This window comes from Numenius arquata, chromosome W, assembly GCF_964106895.1.
Source record: "Numenius arquata chromosome W, bNumArq3.hap1.1, whole genome shotgun sequence".
Lineage (NCBI taxonomy): Eukaryota > Metazoa > Chordata > Aves > Charadriiformes > Scolopacidae > Numenius > Numenius arquata.
Window position 1 is genome coordinate 22603541 of NC_133615.1, and position 21816 is coordinate 22625356.

At 36.3% G+C, this 21816-nt stretch overlaps 1 protein-coding gene across 3 annotated transcripts in view; it reads right to left on the bottom strand.

The window, feature by feature from the left end:
- Positions 1-21816, bottom strand: part of LOC141476551 (importin-11-like) — a 172919-nt gene that overhangs the window by 71302 nt on the left and 79801 nt on the right. For 2 of the 3 annotated variants that reach the window (XM_074165233.1, XM_074165235.1), the window contains 12 exons: positions 20718-20788; positions 19132-19324; positions 16029-16181; positions 15719-15762; positions 14869-14959; positions 13679-13726; positions 12920-13025; positions 9296-9422; positions 8269-8302; positions 8046-8086; positions 6928-7044; positions 5424-5537 (listed from right to left, as the gene is read on the bottom strand). In XM_074165233.1, the coding sequence (XP_074021334.1) occupies positions 5424-5537; positions 6928-7044; positions 8046-8086; positions 8269-8302; positions 9296-9422; positions 12920-13025; positions 13679-13726; positions 14869-14959; positions 15719-15762; positions 16029-16181; positions 19132-19324; positions 20718-20788 (1139 nt within the window). The remainder of the gene's footprint in view (positions 1-5423; positions 5538-6927; positions 7045-8045; positions 8087-8268; positions 8303-9295; positions 9423-12919; positions 13026-13678; positions 13727-14868; positions 14960-15718; positions 15763-16028; positions 16182-19131; positions 19325-20717; positions 20789-21816) is intronic. The other variant, XM_074165234.1, reaches the window with a different exon arrangement.

A 21816-nucleotide genomic window follows, 5' to 3' on the forward strand; every position in this document is an offset into this window, starting at 1 on the left:
TGACTTCGTCCTCTTTAAAATTTTAAGTGTGAGCCGGTGTTTCTCACACAGGAAACGGGTTTCTTTTCATTCCTAAACAAAGAATCACAGACTGATGACAGTGATTTATTAAGTGATCCATGAGTAATATGCAAAGATGTCTTCCCAAGAACACAAAGTTAAAAAATTCAACAATCACTTAATAAAAACCCCTAATTTTTAAAAATAAGATAGAGATAACTATTTTCAAAACTAAATCATAAATTAAAACTAATCTTACAAAGATCGTAATTCTTATATTGGAACCTACTGGCTATTTTGTAATATTACTAAAGAGAACTGAGGCTAGCTGAATGCTGCTTTTGCATAATTACTATATTTGGAAACTATTAAATTTAAAATTATGTTTCTCAGTTAAAGCTTCTTTGTGGAATAGTTTATTTATTTAAACAAGCTTGTCTTAAAAGAAGGATCTTCCATACAGTTGTCTAAACTCTTTGAGTCCACCTATCCTTTTGGCCTCCACTGTGGCCAGTAACAAGAAGTTCCACAATTTGTATATTGTGAAAATATATTTTCTCTTTGTTTGAACTAACTCTACTTTTAAAAGAAACCCAAATTTTCCATTAGTTGTAATGTGTAATCATTCCTTTTCCACTTTCTCTCCACTGTTAATATTTTCATAGACCTCTATAATAATATCCTTTATCCAGAAAGTAATGCCTTTCTGCAAGTTCAAGACTGCCTGCATATTCAGTCTGTTCCTGTATGGACGCTGCCCTACATCCTAGGAGCCCTTCTCTTGATCTTTGCTAGTTCTACTACATCTTTTTTGAGATGTAGTAGGGGTTAGAGAATGTGGGATGGCATATAGCCCATATTAAAGAAGTGCTTAATAGCACAGATTCTGCAGGCCGTATAACTACATATTGTTTTATTCTTCAATCTTTCCTCAGTAACCTACTACATTTTATTTGCATTTTTACTGCAAACAGCACAGAGATTTCTAGATATTTCAAGTTTAAGGATTAAGTTATATCAAGATCTTTTCTTTCACTGATAAGAAATTCAGTTATTTTTAACTATTATCTCTGGATAAAGCAAGCAGCTAATAATTTCTATAGGCTTTCAAAATTCTCTGCCAAGTTACTTACAGTAAACCTCTAGAGGAATTAGGAAATGTACTGTACATGTATAGAAAAGCAAGGAAGAGAGGCAAATTACCATCAAGAATCAAAACCCCCCAAAAGGTCAAAACGCATTTCACAGAATCACAGAATCTTCATGGTTGGATGGGACCTTTGAGATCATCGAGTCCAACCAACAAAACAAAAAAAAACCAAAACCAAAACAACCAAAAAAACCCACCCACAACCACACCCCACACCCACCAACAAACAGACACAAACCAACAATCTCAGGCACTAGAGCATGCCCTGAAGTGCCATGTCTACACCTTTCTTAAATACCTCCAGGGATGGCGACTCCACCACCTCCCTGGGCAGGCTGTTCCAGTGCCTGACCACTCTCTCAGTAAAGTAATTCTTCCTAATATCTAATCTAAACCTCCCCTGCCGCAACTTTAGACCATTTCCTCTGGTCCTGTCATTATTCACTTGGGAGAAGAGGCCAACACCCACCTCTCTACAGCCTCCTTTCAGGTAGTTTGTGGAGGAATGGCTGAGTGAAAAAGGGCATGACTTGATTACAATGAGCAATCCAGTCTTTGATAGGGATGAGAGCCTGGAGGAGGCTGTGAACTGTCCTTGAGAAATAGAAGTATGAAGAAGTAGCTACATGATAAGTAAGTGATAAGTGGTACTGCCTCCGGGAGATAGAGAAACATCTGCTGCGCGTGGACAAGAGGTCCGCACTAATTGTGTGAGCGCTCTAGGCGCGTGAACAGAGACTGTAAGCCAATCGTATAATTGTTGCTAGCGCGTGCTCTGCTTGTCTGTCTTTATATACTCTGTGTGAACTTGAATAAAGGGAGAACGACCATACTCATATTGAGACTCATCGTTACTCCGGGTCCGTCTCCCACTCCGACAGTAGTTGTAGAGGGCAATGAGGTCCCCCCTCAGCCTCCTCTTCTCCAAACTAAACATGCCCAGTTCCCTCAGCCTCTCCTCATATGACTTGTTCTCTAGACCCCTCACCAGCTTGGTAGCTCTCCTCTGGACACACTCCAGCACTTCAATGTCCTTCCTGTAGTGAGGGGCCCAGAACTGAACACAGTACTCGAGGTGAGGCCTCACCAGTGCTGAGTACAGAGGCACGATCACCTCCCTACTCCTGCTGGCCACGCTATTCCTGATACAGGCCAGGATGCCGTTGGCCTTCTTGGCCATCTGGGCACACTGCTGGCTCATGTTCAGCCGGCTGTCCACCAACACCCCCAGGTCCTTTTCTGCTGGGCAGCTTTCCAGCCACTCTTCCCCAAGCCTGTAGCGTTGCCTGGGGTTATTGTGACCGAAATGCAGGACCCGGCACTTGGCCTTATTAAACCTCATCCCATTGGCCTTGGCCCATTGATCCAACCTGTCCAGGTCCCTCTGTAGAGCCTTCCGACCATCAAGCAGATCAACATTCCCACCTAGTTTGGTGTCATCTGCAAACTTACTGAGGGTGCACTCAATCCCCTCATCCAGATCATCAATAAAGATATTAAACAAGACTGGCCCCAAAACTGAGCCCTGAGGGACACCACTGGTGACCGGCCGCCAACAAGATTTCACCCCATTAATCACAACTCTCTGGGCATGGCCATCCAGCCAGTTTTTTACCCAGTGAAGAGTACACTTGTCTATGCCATGATTCGCCAGCTTCTCCAGGAGAACGCTGTGGGGGACGGTGTCAAAGGTCTTACCAAAGTCCAGGTAGACAACATCCACAGCCTTCCCCTCATCGAGAAGGCGGGTCACATGGTCATAGAAAGAGATCAAGTTGGTTAAGCAGGACCTCCCTTTCATAAACCCATGCTGGCTGGCCCTGATCCCTCGGCTGCCCTGCACTTGCTGTGAGAGCTCACTCAGGATGATCCTCTCCATGATCTTTCCCAGTACCGAGGTCAGACTGACAGGCCTGTAGTTCCCCGGATCCTCCTTCCAGCCCTTCTTGTAGATGGGCGTCACATTGGCCACCCTCCAGTCATCTGGTACCTCTCCTGTTGACCAGGATTGTTGATAGATGATGGAGAGAGGCTTGGTGAGCTCTCCCGCCAGCTCCCTGAGTACCCTTGGGTGAATCCCATCTGGCCCCATAGACTTATGCGTGTCCAGGTGCATAAGCAAATAATTAAGTACTTCCTCCTGGATTACAGGGGAGTTGTTCTGCTCTCCATCCTTATCTTCCAGCCCAGGAGGCTGAACACCCTGGGGGTAGCTGGGCTGACTATTGAAGACAGAGGCAAAGGCAGCATTAAGGATCTCAGCCTTCTCCTCGTCCTTGGTCGCAATGTTCCCCCCAGCATCCAGTAAGGGATGGAGATTCTCCCTGACTCTCTTTTTGTTGATGCTTTTATAAAAACTTTTTTTGTTGTCCCTTATATTAATGGCCAGGTTGAGTTCCAGCTGGGCTTTTGCCTTCCTAATTTTTTCTCTGTATAACCTAACAAGATCTCTGTACTCCTCCTGAGTTGCCTGTCCCTTCGTCCAAAGGTGGTAAACCTTCCTTTTTTCCCTAAGTCCCATCAAAAGCTCTTTGTTCAACCAGGTCGGCCATTTTCCCCACCCTTTAATTTTGCGCCTCATGGGGACAGCCTGCTCCTGGACCCTTCCAGCCTTCCTGGACCCCTTTGCCCTGCAGGATTATCTCCCAAGGGACCCTTCCAACCAGGGTTCTGAACAGGCTGAAGTCCACCCTCCGGAAGTCCAAGGTAGAGGTTTTGCTAACCCCCTTCCTTACCTCACTAAGAATTGAAAACTTGACCATTTCATGATCGCTATTGATTTATGATTTATCTGACTATAGATAGAAACTTCCATTTAGATACAATGTTGCTCAACACAGCTATTAATGTTATATAGCAAAATCTGGGACCAAAAGTTATCTAGATTTCTTGAGTTTTGAGAACTGGAAGACACTAATTGAACTAAACAAACTTAGCTAAATGAACAACTATGGGCAAATGAAACCTAATGTTAATAAATGCAAGCAATATATTCTGGCAAAGGAAAAATTTCCTACAACACACAGATATAAAAAGAATTCTACAGAAAAAAAATGGTCTGATAATAATTATCTTCACCTTTATTCTCAGTATTACTATCACTTTTTTATTATTGAACTTCGAAGCTGCATTCACAAACAAAGGTAAGGTGATAGTCCCTGGTCACAGATATTTTAATAGTTCTGACCATTTTGTTTTAAAACAGACATTGAAAAAGAGGAGATACTCATGTAGTTAAAAAGAAAATTATGAGCACAGATGAATACTCAAAAGAAGAAAAAAATAATCAAATATTGAAATACAAATAATGGGATGTGATACAAATCTATTATGTAACAAAGCAGGCAGCTCAGAGCTGCTATTGTCTCTGTTTCATAACATACGAACAAAGCAGAAGAGAACATCATAAAAGCTGGGAAATTTAAGAAGGGTAAAATAAAATATTTTTCCCCATATGCTATATAAACGTTGCAGAAATCATTGCGAAAGGACATGATAAGTATCAGAGTTATGCAGTAAAACGGTAACAGTAAAAATGGTAACAATAAAAGGGTTGGAATTCTAAATAAACAAGATGACCCACATTTAGTCAATGCCAACAACACCCTTGAGAGACATTAAACCTAACAGTTATGATTTAAACAAGACACATTTGACACTAATCTGAATTAAAACATAAATTTAAAGAACAGGCAAAGTGAAGCTTGTTATGGTGGCCCATATCTTGGCCTATGATTTAAAAATGGCTCATGTTCACAGAAAGTTTGCCACCAAAATAGAAAACTCCACATCCTTAGGAGATGAATGGAAAGCAATGTGGAAACAGATGTGCCTATGCTGCAGAATCAATTCTGAAACACACACAACCTTTATAAGAAGAAATTGACAGTCTGGGAAATAAAGGAAGCCTGAACAAGCTTCTTTTATACAGACTATAAAGGCACTAAAGGAGGTTCGATTCCAAGATTACAAAGCCAAAAAAAAATAATCCTCCAGAACACAAGCAAATCTGCCTAAAGAACTGCTTTTACTGAACAAGCCCCTGAAAACAAGAGTTTCGTGCTTAACATTAGCCATGTTTACCTCCACTATCAGAGAACCGTGTCTTTATTATAAGACTGAATAGCATTTAGAAATAGCCTATAAAACCAAAATATACCTTAATTTTACACCTTATACCTTAATACACTCACACAGACAGAGAACAAGAAGGCATGTCTGAGAAAGAACTAAAGAAGATACTGGCAACATTTATGTGATTCTGACACTTTACCTGAACAAGATGGATAAGGGTGGTTAGAATGACACATCGTAGCATATTGTGCTCCTCACTCTGTTTCCAAAGGAGTGGTAAATACTGAACCAAACATCCTACATATGGTCGTATCTGAAATTCAGAACACATTTTTTTCTTAATGTGTGAAATAAGGCCATTAATTTATCCCAGGCGTAATTTCTGAAAGATTTAAGAGCTGCTTTTGTCACAGTAAAAATACAGCGTTTGCTTTAATTTACTCCTCTTTCCTCTTCCTAAAACACCATATTCTGTACTCTCTGATTGAAGTGACACCTGACCACACAGGTATTTGAAAAGAGCCTATTACCTATGGTAATATTTGTGCATGACAATTAGGCTTAAGTAGTAAACAACACAAACAATACTTAATTTGATAACTGAAGTTGTTTTCATATTATTACGTTATTCACTTAGACAGGATTCCTGAGTAACTGCATCATCTAAGACAATCAGAAACAGTCCCAGGAAAAATAAAAAAAAAAATGCTGAATAACCTTTTAAGCTATGCATGCTTTGAGCAGGGGTTGGACTACATAAACTCCAGAGGTTTGCCCTAACCTAATTTTTTTCTATGATGCTCTACAATACTAAAGGGTTGGTTAATCTATTTATCTTCTAAAGTATTTAATTATGAATTAACCTTAACAGACTCATAAAGGCTCTTACTCAACTTGGTTTTTTTCAGCTGCTTCTCCAGCTGTTCTAAAATCCAGGGAAATCTGCTGCCATGTTGACTTTTCCTACATGGGACAATTAGGAAAGCTAAATTTGGCTTTCAGGCAGGATTACTTGTAGAAAGAGGAGATAAGCTCTAAACCATGCATTATCTCTGTCCTTAATACAGTAATACCACAAAAAATGGAGACAAAAGCAGTCAACAATTCATTTTTATTTCTGCAAAACCATCTTCAATTCCTTTATGTTTAAGCTGAAGAATATACTTTAACACTGAGAAGGAAGTACTGAAAATTGAGAACGTGAACATGAAACTTTGCATGCAGTTAAGGAGAATGCTGTATAGGCAATCGCATGATCCATATCAGTGCCAATGAGAGATTACAAATTTAACTGCACAGTCTCTGGGAATGTAAAGCATTTTTCCCCAAAAATGTCTCTTTTAATATGTAAGGTTTAATAAAATACTAGCTCAGATATGAGACAATGAGAATCGAAAGTGGAAATAAAAAAATTTGCAAGAAATGCATTAAGATAAGCAGTGGAAGTCATTCTGTATTCCAGAAGGTGAGTCAATGCAAAAAATAAAGAAGTAGTAACTGAGCAAGAACATATTACACAAAAGATAAATGAGAACTGAAAAGTGAGAAGAGAACCAAGTAAAACAAATAATGCAGGCATCTACCATAAGAATAATCAATCAGTGACATTTTTCTACTATCTTTGTATAAGCCAAAAATATTAAGAAGCCCTCTGTGTTCTTAGCACAAAGCTAGCTCCGTTTGAAGTTTATAAAAAAAAATACCTGCATATTGACTCTTTCAATCACACAAGACAGAACGTGAAGAACGTGCATTTTGGTGTCACATTCTGTTACTTCCTGAAGTAGCTGAAAGAGCAGTGTAAACACGGATTCCAAATACTAAAAAAAAAACCCAAAAGAAACTACAGATTAGACCATCAAAAATACAACTGGTGACATGAAATGGTGATTTTCCTGTATGCTTACAACACTAAGACATCTATGAAGTTTGAAAGACACTTATAAAGTGTGAAAAATGTTACTCTTTCATTTGGAAAAATGAACAGTAGCCTAACCAAGATAAAATAATTCAGATATGCTCTTGCATAACAGTTCCAGCACATGATCAATTTGAACATATATACTTTTCATGTTTTGGTAAGTATAAATATGACTTAACAGATAAAATTCTGTAAAGCTAAAGGCCATTTCTCCAGAAGAAACACTTTGTTAGGGTCAGAGCAAAGGTATAGTCTTCCAGCTTTTGGGTCAATAGATAAAATTTAGATAAAATGAACTGAAAAAGACAGCTTAAAAAATTCCAATGTTTACAGTACAGATGCGCTCTGCATTTTTGTGTGATCACTATTTGCTGTATTTACGGCTAATGTCATTGTTTACTTAATGCCAACAGCAGTCACCACTGTAAAGAACAAGATAGGAGACCAATAAAGTCTATGTTTTTAAGGCCCAATTTATCCACACACATATTTAATATTGGTGTGAAACAGGCAGGTTGGGAAGTACTGTGTGAAACAGACATACTAGAAAGTAAGTCACTGGTGAGGAGACTTATTTGTTAAAGACAGCATTCATACTGTCTTAGCATGAAGAATCTTAGCATCTGATAACACATGATGTATATAGTACTAAATACAATGATCGGAAGTTATAATAGTCATAATACTAAAAGGTTTTGAATTGTCTGTCTATATATTGCACATTAGCAACCTTAATAGCAAGAGTATGAGTCTTTACACGCTTTGGCCTATGAAGACTAAAATAATTATACACACACACGCAAAGTAATCTGGTTTAAGATGAAATTGGAAATGACTTTTTTCTGCTTTCCTCTATGGATCTATCTGCTCATCAAAATATGCCCATATAAATGCTCTCACCGGTAAGAACTGGTAAGTTTTGAACTCAAAGTCATCTACAGGTAAACAAGCATTAAAGAAAAATAATACGGATTGCAGATGGATATGAGACTCAAATAAGCAAATATTCCATGGATACACAACGATTATAATGTGAAGAATTTGGTAGTAAGTTTAAAATTGTTTATTTTCCAGTAGCTCTAAATTAAGAGCTAATCAAACGTCTTTGCTAATAAAAGGATATTTAACTTCAGCGTCGTAGCTGTCTCAATACGGACCTGAAAGAAAAAAGCCAAAAAGCATCACACGTCCATTAAACGTTATTTTGATTATCAACATAGTACCTGAAAATATCAAACCAGTTGCTGTTTTGGCAATTGAATTATCCTGTGTGTTCTGTCACTCTAAGAAGTGCTGTTAGTTCAACTCAGAAATATTTTTATTTGCTTTTATTTTAGTATACTTTATTTGGCATTGCTAAATTGAGACCACCTGGAGAAACTACTCAGTCAAAATCTTCATGAAGGTCAAGAAAGAATTAAACAAGGAGATAGCTAGCCTGTGATAAAAAATCTTGCAAAAAAGGAGTTTAACTTGGGATTATTTTATGGCTTGCTGTCACTCAAAAAGCACAGAACCAAATAAACTCAACAAGTTAGTGCGTTCTTCCCTGGTAGATGTTCAGAAAGCAATAGCTAGGTTGGTTTGTTTTATTTGTTGAGTAGCTGCTAGGTCAGTATGCTTAAAAATAAAAAATAAAAAACCCCAACAAATGCAAACCCAAGCTTCTCAACCTCACCTGCTGTCAAACTGAAATTGTAGCTTAAAACCAAAGAATAGTACTCAAACAGCTTAGCAACCAATGCCATTTATCATATCCTGCCAGCAGATGACAACTATGTTGATGCTTGAATAATATTGTATACTGCAGATACTAGTAACAGAATAACTCCATTTTATCTACACAAAGTTTTCATTTGTTTATAAATTATTTATATCAAGGTGCTTCACAACTCTTACAAAAAAAGAGAGACTTGCTATTGCCATTCATTTTCCCACTGAAGCCATCACCCAGTAAACATCTTCAGGGTTCATTTCATGTCTTTGATCTTGTTTTTCAAGATTTCCACAATTAAACATCCCCACAACTTCCCAACAGACTTTAAGGTGTGATGTTATGAGGTTTTCAACCAAGTTTGCATAAGATATGGTATGCATGTTTCACCTGTGTTTACACAACAAATGTGTAATCCAAAACACTACTTACTTACCACTAAGTCTTGGTCTTGAAGCAAGTTACGAATTGCCTCATATAAAATAGGCCTCAAGTCCGATTTGAATTTTACAGAAATCCACCGTCCAATCAGCCAAATTACTCGTCGGCGTATTGGCTTATACCTTTAAAAGTGAAAAAAAAAAAAAAGAAAAAAAAAAGAAGTATTGTACTCATTAATTCATTATACTTGCTGTTCTAGAATGTTTTGATGAAAAAGAAACCTAAGAATCACTAGGAAAACACTATTCCCCCCAAAATTATTAAAATATTTAGTTTGTCAAGAACAACTTTAGAACTTTAATACAGAAATTTTTTCCATTAAAATTCTTCACTAGAAGGCTCAGGAAACACCAACTTATATCTGAAAAAAAACAACTCTCTTCCTCAATGACTGAATTTTGAAAGTCTCACTAGATATAGTTTATTCTGCACATAGCACACCAATAAAAGAAACTAAAAATAAATCTTACATTATTACTGCCATCATGGCATCTTACTGCTTTTACCATACTTTCCAGCAATTTCCTTGCCATTCCTATTGTGCTCAAAATTTGAGGTCAGATACAATTTAAAAAATGCAAACTTAGCTACTGCATTACAGAAACTGCCAGAGCATTTCATGTCATCAGTCTAAAACTATTCTCACTGACATTACCGAATCTTGCACCAGTGCCACAACAAGGGCATAAACCAAACATCTTTAGAGTCAATAGGAAGAAATAAGAACCAGAATAACAATTAGCTGAATTACCTAACAAAGACTGAGAAAAGCATTCCATAGAGCTGCTATTTTTCTCCACCGATTATAAAAGCTGACCAGGAAGAGTAGCTCAGATTTAAATGTTTAATGCAAACTGAAGTTATTGAGGCTTCTTTACAGTAAATAAATTTATTAAACATTCCCATAACCATAAGTAATTAACAAAGCATACCTTCAGAGAACATGAAAGTTGTGAAAGCAGCATGTATACAGCAGTTCATTAGACTGGAACACAAAGCTAATGAAGAATAACATTCCAGTGTTGTGAAGCATGAACAACCCATTTCCTACAAAATACGATGTTGATGCCCCATCCCTGGAGGCATTCAAGGCCAGGCTGGATGGGGCTTTGAGCAACCTGGTCTAGTGGGAGGTGTCCCTGCCCATGGCAGGGGGGTTGGAACTGAATGATCTTTAAGGTCCCTTCCAACTCTAACCATTCTATGATTCTATGATTGCTGAAGCACAACTTTCACAAGATGTTGCCTTACTAACACATCCTTCTATTTATTTGAGAAACTGTGATGATGCAACTTTTTGTAATAGCCATAGGACGGTAGCTTTAAGCACTCTGGACAGCATTTACACATTCACAGTCAAAAGTATCATACTTGATACCAAAGTACTAAGTGTCACATTGATACTTTCTCTCTCATCAGGAAAAGAGTCGTTTTAAGACTGAATTATTGCAAAAGATTGTATTCAGTAAACTCAGTAAACTTCAGTAAACTTTCATACTATGGAAAAGTTTCTCCTTAGTCAGTAAAAAACTAAATATTATGGCAAGTGATAAATTTGGCGATGCAATGTTTCTAAAAGTTTTCTGTTTTTTTTTTTCAGTAATCCCATATTTTTCCTACTGCTACAGTCATGGTTGACAGTCTCACTATCAACAGACAATGAAACACTCAAAGAAAACAAAACACAGCAAATCCTATGGTCATTGCTGACAACACATAGGTTTGTGTTCCCAAACATGAACTAGTTTGTGAACAACCATGCTAATCACCATGTGACATTCTGTAGCACAGCAGATCATACCCTCCAATCTGCTTTATCTGAACTATATATGTATTCCTGAAGTTGTAATTAAAGCAATGCTCCATTCAAACTATTAACACTGTCTCCTTTATTCCCATGGCAGACTCCAAAGATGCTGACAGTAGAAGCAGTTCAAGCAAACAAGGCTTCAAACTTCTGGACAACTTCTACTGCAAGCTTCTGTCCCCACAGGAATTTCATCACAAATGACAACCAAATGGTTAGATCAGGTGTAATACTAAATACACTGTAAATACAACTATATCGACTCTAGAAGACTTTTGTCAGTCTTACTGTATGGGTGGGTGGCATAAAAATGCCAAAGCTAGCATGTGCTACAAATACCATGGCAGCTTTATTCAGAGATTGGTGTAGAATGACAACAAAGGATCAATCATATATACAAGATCTCAAATTTTTTCCTGTTCTTCTGACATTTAGCCTAACCATTAGAGTGCTTGGCCACTGGTAGAGAGTAGGGTGAGGTTGAGATCATATAAACAAAAAAAAGACTAATGAGAAAGAATAAAAAACATTAGGAGACACCAGGTAAACAACTGTGGCAATTATTCTGTGACCCTGAAGTAAGGTTACACATCCAAAACCAGATAATTCATTAGGAAAAAAGTATATTGTAATGAAAAGAAGCATTTTAATTTTTGTAATTTTTGCAGGATCTTCCACTCTACATGAAATTGAACTGTATTTGTAAAGAATATGCTTATAATTGGCATTTGGAAATAAAAAAGCTGGCTAGCAACTTGTTATGGAAAATCATTTACAATGTACGGTAGCTCCTAAGGTTATTAGCAAACAAATTAGTTTATCTTACCAGACATTATTTGAAATATGAATTTCAAATGTATAAGAAAAAATAGTAAAGTCTTTAAAAGGCCATTACGGTCACTACCAATGACTTTGATGAGAAAAATAGGACATCTTTATTCGGAGTCAAAGGGTGATTTTTGGAATTTATCTGATTAGGATTAGCATTTACAATAGCATTCACTGTCCTTCTCCTGAGGGAAAAGTGACAGTTTGAGGAACTGGGAGGAACACTGTCTTCCTAGTCAATTGTAGATATGGACAGCTCAGTCTACAAGATCCTAAAACTTATCTTTCAAAATACCCTATGATATTCACTTAACAAAATGGAGATACTCATGTGAAGGCCATCCAAGTGAAGAGGACCTTGGTGAGAAGGAAAACCCACAGCAGATGGGCTATATAATACTCTTAATGTAGAACTGGCCTGTAATCATTCACACTTTACAACACAACCCAAATCCTTACTTCCCCACTTTATTGATACCAAAATTAACTGAAGAGTGCTACAGAGGGCTTGTATTTGAACTAGTAAAGAAGAAGAAATCACTATTTTGGCTAAGCTACAGTTTCACAGAGATTATTTCCACATATTTCAGTGGGACTTTGCTGCCTAAAGGGCTCTGGGGACTCAGGAGGCCTAAGTATCTTTCTTCAAATGAGCAAAGGTGGATGTCCTGAGAAAGTTTAATCAACCCAAATATATGCAAGAGGACAGACTTATAATATAATAATAATCTAATATAACAGAACCCTGGAAATAGCCACCACACGGTAATTTAAACATAAACAGAAACTGCCACTGTTATGAACACTGTCACTTCTGTGACTGTGTTGGTTATCTATATGTATTTCATACCTCTGCTCATTTAGTGGATATGTTTAAATATTAAGTATTTTTCAATTCTGCAATCATTAGACATTATATCTTAACAGATCTGTATCAACAGTTCATATTTCAATGATGAAAACATAACAAACCAAGGTGTTTACCTGTTATGAGAAACCTGTAGTTCTGCTAATAGTTGATTTTTAAACCACTGATCAAAATCCACACTATCAAATAGTTCATAAGCAGCCAGTCCAACCGCATTATACACTGGGGAAAAACAATAGAGTTATACTTATTGTTTGCTTGAATGTTTAATTTTTATTTCTAAAGAATCAGACTAATTTAAGTTCCAAAAAACATTTTGGATAACCTGAGCATAATGAAGAAAACAAAACTAAAGCATATACTCTGAAGAAAGATATTATCAGACCATGGTGAAGGGAACTCTGGAGGAAATTTTAGTAAAAGTAAGGTATTACAGAAGAAATATACAGACTCCTGAAAACAGTTAAAAGCCATAAGAAAAAATGAAGATCTCATTCTAACATCAAAAATGGTTCCATCAGAGGCCTTAGACAATTCTTTTCTTTTGCCATAAAATCTCCTTATTTGTAAAATGGACAGACTACATCTATCGAAGCACTGCAGTTCATTTATTTACAGAGGGGAAAGGACAGGACAGTAAAGGAGATTGTCTAAGGGTTTGTTTCACAAAAATGCTGAAAAAAACACCATATGTTTACATAAGCATTTCTAAAAGTTAAGACTAACATCAAGTGCATGGAGAAATAGGATTTAGGTCCTACTTTTCAAAAGTCTTAAAAATAAATCTTGCAAATTCTTCATATAATTTTTAAGAAGTCAAGCACATAAACAAAAGGGCCTCTGTTCCTTCAAAGGTAAAGTAAAAGTTAATTTACCAGCATCTTTAATCAGTATAGTACTGGTATCTTCCATGTTGGTACATCCTACAAGACAAAGTTAAAATAAAGAAAAAAAGCATAACTAAATGAAGAACAGAAGCAACTTTGCACTTTTACACTTTAAATAAGTATGCTGTGAATTAAGACTGCTTCACTATTTTTGTTTTATTCACAAGTTCAGTATTTCAGTTTTGATGCTTTCTTGAGTGAATATACTAAAATCAAATCTCTGCTTTCATTTTTGACTGACTTCCTCAGAACATTTTTAACAGCAACATGCAAGTAAGTCAGAAGTATGTATTTAAAAAACAGACTCAAATCCCACAAATTGCTGAAAACTGTCTACCACATGGTACTATTTCCAGATTCACTACTTAGACCTAATTCCTATATACTTTATACGTGTGCATGTGTACTTACAATGTATAAGTAAAAATTTTCCAAAATCTTAAGAATTAATGAATTCTTAATATTATCTAGTACTTCAACCATAACTCTCAAATTGAAAACATCCAGAAATGGCTACTAGGGGTTCAGGAGCAAAAAAAAAGTGTGTATGTGTACCTTTTAGCATGGAAGTATTATCTTCCATAATTCTTGAAAAACAAAGTGTCAACCCTTTTGAAAGGAACCTTTTACCATTCCCAGTATCACAGCACAGAATGAAACTTATGTGCACTAAACTTTTAAAGTAGATTCTTCAGATTTGGAAAATCCTCTAGACTCTCCAAAATGACAGCATAACTTGAACTTTCCTTTTAAAAGTTTTTTTTTTTTTCCCAGGATTTTTGCAGAAACTTGGCAGAATTACCATAAAGTGCCTTGAAACATTTGAACAGGAAGTTCCTGGTAAAAAAAACAACCTACAGAATTTATTAAGCTTGTCAACCATTCTCAAGAAAGCCTGAAACCTCACGAAAGTAGAACTGCCCCAGTTTTTGTCAGTCATCTAAGACAATTATGACAAAAAGGAAAGAATCATTAGGATTCCCTCTTCCTATATACACATTGCATTCTTCTTATGAAGGGTTTAGAAGTAATTTCAAAATATTAACACATCCTTTCAAAAACAAAGTGAATACACTACATAAAATTAAGATTTCACAAGATAAAATTGTTTAACAGTTGACAAAAGCGAATGTCAGAATTCTACATTTTACAGTTTCTTTATTTTTTAAACAACTTACCTTGTAGACTGTGAACCATTTCTAAAAGCACAGGGGTAAGAGTCTGATTATATTCATGGAAAATATCAATAAAAAGAACTTCTGTGCATGGCTGAAAAATTTTAAAAAATCTGGTTTAGATTCTATCAAAATAAAAGCAATTAAAATGTATTTTATGTTAAAATTTTTAAGTGCTGCATACCTCACACCAAAGGCCATAATTTAAAATGCAATATACTGCAGCAGTTAGTCTTAGTATTATATGAAATACCATTTCATATTATACAGTATGCTTAACTTTAGCAAGATTTTGATGGCTGTATCTGTATTAGCAAGTTCTGTGGTACAAGAACAATGTAGGTATCTCACAGTGTCCTTTTGTATTTATTTTGTATTAGATTTAATATGAAAGTAACCCAGTAAATAAGCTTTGAGATCACTTTGCTAAGCAAACCATAGCAGGGATAATTGGGAGATTCACTACAACAGCATACTTTTGATTTGAACTAAAATGCTAATATAGATGCATTAAACTTGCTTCATCGTGTCTACTAACATCATTAGTGATAATATCAATTATCAGTTTAAAGAAGAGACAAGTTTTACTGGTTTTAATAACCATCAGATACTAGATGATACAAACACTGAAGCAAACTCATTTTCCCTCCCTCCTAGAACATGAAGTGCATAGTTTCCAGTGTATTTCAAAATGTTTGAACATTGGTCAATGAACGAAGTTCATTTATATTAATTCTAAAGAAATTTCTCTAACAAAAGATTTTTTTTAAAAGCATGAGCTTATCTTTCTACCAAATATCACCTATCTTGGGTAGAATATCAAGAAATGCATCCAGAAATATCAAACACTTACTCTGAGACTGTACTTCCAAGAATCTCCTCCTGTCTCTTCTACAGCTATTATTTCACAAAGAAAAAGAGAAAGTACTATGTCAACTATGGTTCAAATAAAGTTTAGTATTTAGATATGTGAATATCGCAGACTACTGAGAAATCTCTTGTTATGAAAACAATCTCCAGAGGAAATATTTGTTCTTGTAACAAAACTGTAGAAAATAAAACAGCCAATATCACATGGGCAATTTGTAGAGGCAATGTGGATATAAAACCTCTTATGCCAATATCTAAATAAACTGCAATCAACCATACAACACATTTCTTACTAAAGCCTTCTGGATCCTCTTCCCACATAGTTAATTCTTCCTCTGTCAGCAGGAAATAGTGAGTGATTAATCTCCTACATATCTCCATTAGTGTTGGATATGTGAAAAATGCTGTCTTTATCTTATGTGCTTCAAGAGTTTCAGGACTGCTATCTGAAATAAAACATAGGAAAATCCAAATTACAGTTAAAAGGCTTAATGATGAAACAGTAGTCTAGCAAAACTAGAAAGAAATCAATAGATAAGAAATCCTCAGAGAAAAAAAAAAAACATTTAATGGCAGACTTTCATAACAGACTTCCAAGTGTACTTTTTCTAAGCCAGTTAAACTCCTAATTTAATTTACTTTTAAGAGAGTTCTTTAATAGCAAAATTGGAGTGAAGGGTTTGTAGGGCTTCATGAAGTATTTATAATGCTTTTAATCTACTACATAGATGAAAAGAAAATCTTTTAGCTGTGGCTCTTGGTGGGCTTTTTTAATTTAGCATTACTGAAGAAGGTAATTACTAAACACACAGCACTCAAAGAAAGTTTCATTTATACCTATTCAGAAAGTGTATCCAAATATAATCTTAAAAATAATGGAGTAGTTAACATCGGTTAAAGAAAGTAGTAATAAAAAAAAACCTGTACGCTATACAACCAACACAAACGCTCTATGTCAGTCATAAATTAAGAAAAAGAAATTTATTTGTCTCCATATTATATTTTTTAATCACCCAGTTCTCAGAAAATCAAGTGCTTTTATTAGACTATGCTATATTCTTTTTGTCAAGTAACTACATATCTAGTTCAAAAACTCAAACACAACTATGAACTTTAAAAGTAGAAATTTCACATCATAATCAGTAGATTTAGGACATTAATGTATTATAAAATTATAGAATAACACTGAAATACATCAGTGTTATACTTCTTTGCACATCCAAAGAGCAATGAAGATGGTGAAAGGTCTAGAGAACAAGTCTTATGAGGAGTGGCTGAGGGAACTGGGGTTGTTGAATCTGGAGAAAAGGAGGCTGAGGGGAGACCTTATCACTCTCTACAACTAACTGAAAGGAGGTTGTAGCGAGGTGGATATGACAGGACAAGAGGAAATGGCCTCAAGTTGCACCAGGGTAGGTTTTGATTGGATATTAGGAAAAATTTCTTCACCGAAAGGGTTGTCAAACATTGGAACAGGCTGCCCAGGAAAGTGGTTGAGTCACCATCCCTGAAGGTATTTAAAAGACGTGTAGCTTAGGAACACAGTTTAGTGGTAGACTTGGCAGTATTAGGTTTACAGTTGGACTCGATGATCTTAAGGGTCTTGAGAAATCTAAATCATGTTATGAATTTTATGAACATTTTGAAGAATTTTAAATGCTACGTTTGAGTAATCTTTCTGACACATACTGGTATGTTCATGAAACTCCTCCCCCCAAATTTAGAAAGAGAATGTTAATTGTTATCTAGTCATTGGCAAATTTCAAACTAATGTGGAAGTTAATTTTTTTTGAAAAATATAGTTCAAAGAAAAGCTATTTTTCATTATCCATTGTACTGGGTTTGCATGGCAATGTTTTGGCAGCAGGGAGGCCACAGGGGTGGCTTCTGTGAGAAGAAGAAAGAAGCTTCCCCCGTGTCCAATAGAGCCAATGCCAGTCAGCTCCAAGACAGACCCGCTGCTGGCCAAGGCTGGGCAAGGCCGAGCCAATCAGCAACGGTGGTAGCACCTCTGTGATAACATATTTAAGAAGGGGAAAAAAACGCTGCACAACTGTAGCTGGAAGAGAGGAGTGAGAATACGTGAGAGAAATAACTCTGTAGACACCAAAGTTAGTGAAGAAGGAGGGGGAGGAGGTGCTCCAGGCACCGGAGCAGAGATTCCCCTGCAGCCCATGGAGGACTGCACGCTAGAGCAGGTGAATGTACGCAAAGGAGACTGTGACCACGTGGAGAGCCCACACTGGAGCAGGCTCCTGGCAGGACCTGTGGACCCATAGAGAGAGGAGCTCACGCTGGAGCAGGTTTGTCGGCAGTACTTGTGACCCCATGAGGGACCCACACTGGAGCATTCTGTTCCTGAAGGACTGCACCCTGCGTAAAGGACACATGGAAAGGACCCACATTGGAGCAGTTTGTGAAGAACTGTAGCCCATGGGAAGAACCCACATTGGAGAAGTTTGTGGAGGACTGTCTCCTGTGAGAGGGACCCCACACTGGAGCAGGGGAAGAGTGTGAGGAGGAAGGAGTGGCAGAGACAACGTGTGATGAACTGACTGCAACCCCCATTCCCCATCCCTCTGCATTGCTCAGGGGGGAGGTAGAGAAAATCATGAGTGAAGTTGAGACTGGGAAGAAGAGAGGGGTGGAGGGAAGGTGTTTTAAGATTTGGGTTTTATTTCTCATTATTCTACTCTGATTTTATTGGTAATAAATTTAACTAATTTCCCCAAGTTGAGTTATTTTGCCCATGACGACAATTGGTGAGCAATCTCTCCCTGTCCTTATCTCGACTCACTAGCCTTTCATTGTATTTTTCTCCCCCTTGTCCAGCTGAGGAGGGGAGTGATAGAGTAGCTTGGTGGGCACCTGGTATCCAGCCAGGGTCAGCCCACCACATCCATACATACAGAAGTGTATGAAGATTCAGAATGAAACACAGAAACAGAACATATAAACTGCTTTATAGTCAACTGCATTTCAAATTCACTGTGTTTCTGTATTTCAGAGTACTGGTATTAGTTAATTACAACAAACAACAAGCATTTTATCAAATTTTTTCCTCAAGGGAAAGATATATCAAACTCTCTGATGAAAATGAATCAATTTCCATACCTCAATTCTTTTTAAAATTAGTTCAGTGAAAACTAAAACAATCAATAAAAAGATATTCATACTCCTCATGGATTTAAAATTACTTTAGCAAGTCAATGGCCATATATATTACTAATTTAACCATTCAAATAAGAATTATCAACATAGACTGAAGCATACATTACTAGCTATTGAAGCATTAAGTGCTTCAAAAGAATGTCTTAAAGGAGTTTAACTCTTGGTAAAAAATAGCAAAATGTTACTCAAGATATAAAAAAAGGTTTTGGTAAATATTAGCATTACCTTCAATATTTTTGGATGGCTTGGAAGCATAATTTTTTACAATCATCTTAATAAGATTCAGGCACTGTACAATAAACCGCTCAAATACAACTCCTTCGCCAGCCTCTGTGAAAACATAGCTTACAGCAAACTCCAATGACCTCTGAATCAAAGGGGTAAATGAAAAAGGATGTTGATCCAGAAAGTCCAAAAGCTAAAAATTAAGGAAGTAGAAGAGCAAGAAAAAGACATAAAATTACTTTTTGTGCAAGTCTTATATTAAATGCTTTCATAAACTAGTTTTTAAAAACAAGTGCCTATTTATATAAAAATATAAAAGAAAACTGAACAAGGTCATGAAATTAGGAAGAGATCAGTATCAATGATTAACGAAGCATTATTTCTCCCTGAAATTTTTGATTCTTATTCAAAATTAAATTTTTTTTTTAAGTTTAAGGAACAATACCCATTTTCAACTAGACCAGCTTGCTAACAACACAGTATATAAAATATATCAGCCACATTTAAAACCCTGAGTATTGTAGCAGATAATTCATCCCTATTAGAATTATTGTAAGTAAGAGGTGTGAGGGAAAGAATTCATCTTTTTTTTTTCCCCTCACTGCAGTACAAGCACTTGCTTCTTCAGCTTAGTTTTCCAACTAGTGGTCTAGAATGCACTAGTCAATTCCTTTGATCTCCTCTACTACTGCAAAAATGTCTAAACCTAAATTCTTGCATCTGAATTTCTACAGATGGAAGATTATCTATGAACAAAGTGTATATTCTCTTCAGGTCTATGAAAAAAAGATACACATGCTTCATATACTTTGCTTGTTAGTTCGAAGTAAGAAGTGCTATGACAAAGACTAAGAATGCTGGGTCAAAGCATCTTCAGTTCAATTTTGGTGAAGCTGACAGGTGCCTCCCCCCTCTGATAAGTAGGCTGAATATTTAAATAAGACCCATGGCCCAAAAATAGAATCTGCAAACAATAGGAATTCTGTACGTTTTATATCTATTAAAAACAGAGCAAGTGACAATACTAAAATTACCTTCTGATAATATATGCAATTAACGGTTCCACAGAATTAGTTGAAAACTCCAAATGTATTATATAATACAGAAGTCCCAGAGGTAAGAGAGGTTGTTTAATCTTCTTTCAATAAACTAAAAGTGGCCAGTTATTCAACAGAACTAACAATGCCTTTGAAATAGCAACCTAACTGCTTATAAAAGACAGGATGAAAAGTTTATCTCTTCTTTATTCATCAATGCTGATATCAAAGTTTTAGCAAAACTTCCAGAATTCTTTTTGAGCAAAATGCTAGTTAAATAATTTACTTATGGAGTGCACTTAATTTTGTTTGAGCTAAGGAGATGCGTTCTTCACTCATGCAACTTATGTCAGCATGAGTAAACAGATACCCTTTTCTTTAAAAAAAAGTCAAAAATATATTTCATAACAAAGAAGTTTTAAATTGTAGTACCTTCAATTTCTTTAAAAGATCTGAAACTTATTGGCTTAAAGGAATATATATATCTGAATGGGGACTGCACCTCCAGAACGGTAAACTATTCAGTAACTAAATGGCGAATTTACTTACCACTTTAGTGAACAGAATTATAGTCTTTTCTAGATGGTCTCTGCATACGTTTTCTGCTCCTATACTTCTACCTGGTAAATCAGATATTTAACAACTATAATTTTTTTTCAGACTTTCCTTTTCTTGCTGGATAACTACATTTTTAAAAATTAACACTGGAGAACAACTTGTTTTATCTGTAGTTCAAGGATTATGACATCCAGAAAAAAGTTCTATGGCAGAATAAATTCAAAGTCATAAATTCAAGGTAATGGGTACTGGAAAAAAAATATCTTTAACCATTTCTCTCAGCTGCAGTGAAATTCACTGTAACTGATCAGAATAAAGCAATCGGAACATCATTACAGACAACTCAATGGTAGAAGACAGTTAAAGTAATGCAAGCAAATGCTATCATAGGCAAGAAGTAAAAAAGCATTGAAAAGCTGAAAATGCCCTTATATGAAAACTATGGCATATCCTTACTACATAATACTATGTGCTTTTCTAGAAATCCCACCTTAAAAAAATTCATTATGGACACTGGAAAACATTCTGAATTTACAAAAAAACAAATAAATCTTTTTCTCTCTCTTTTTTTTTAATAAAACAAAAAGAGCCATAATGAAGGCATACATGCAAAACCCATGATATAATAAGAGTAAACCCTAATCTTTTAATACAGTCATGCCTGCTTTTGCAAAACAGCTTATTGATTAGAAAAGTGAAGAAGGGAAGCTTCAGGTCAATTCTTATCTTAGGACATTGAAACCCCACAGTCCCCATGTTCTAGGGGACTGTGATAACCCCCAAGCTTCAGGATGGGATGACCGTCTACTAGATTCAGTCTACTAAAGCTAGGCAACTATCTTGCCAAAAATGAAAGAAGGGCCAGAAAGAGCATGACTATACTAGAGTAGAAGAGGCAAACAGTTGCATGCAGAGAAACCTGCATTTTAGAAAAGCAAAAAAGGTATTTTATTTTGGCGTTAAACACAGTGGCAGTTTCCATCTTTTCTAGAAACAAGGCTCAGAGCCCAAATCAGCCCCTCTCACCTAAGTACAGGTTCCTGATCCAAGTACCTTCATTTGTATCAAAAAAAATTCTTTCTACTCAGTT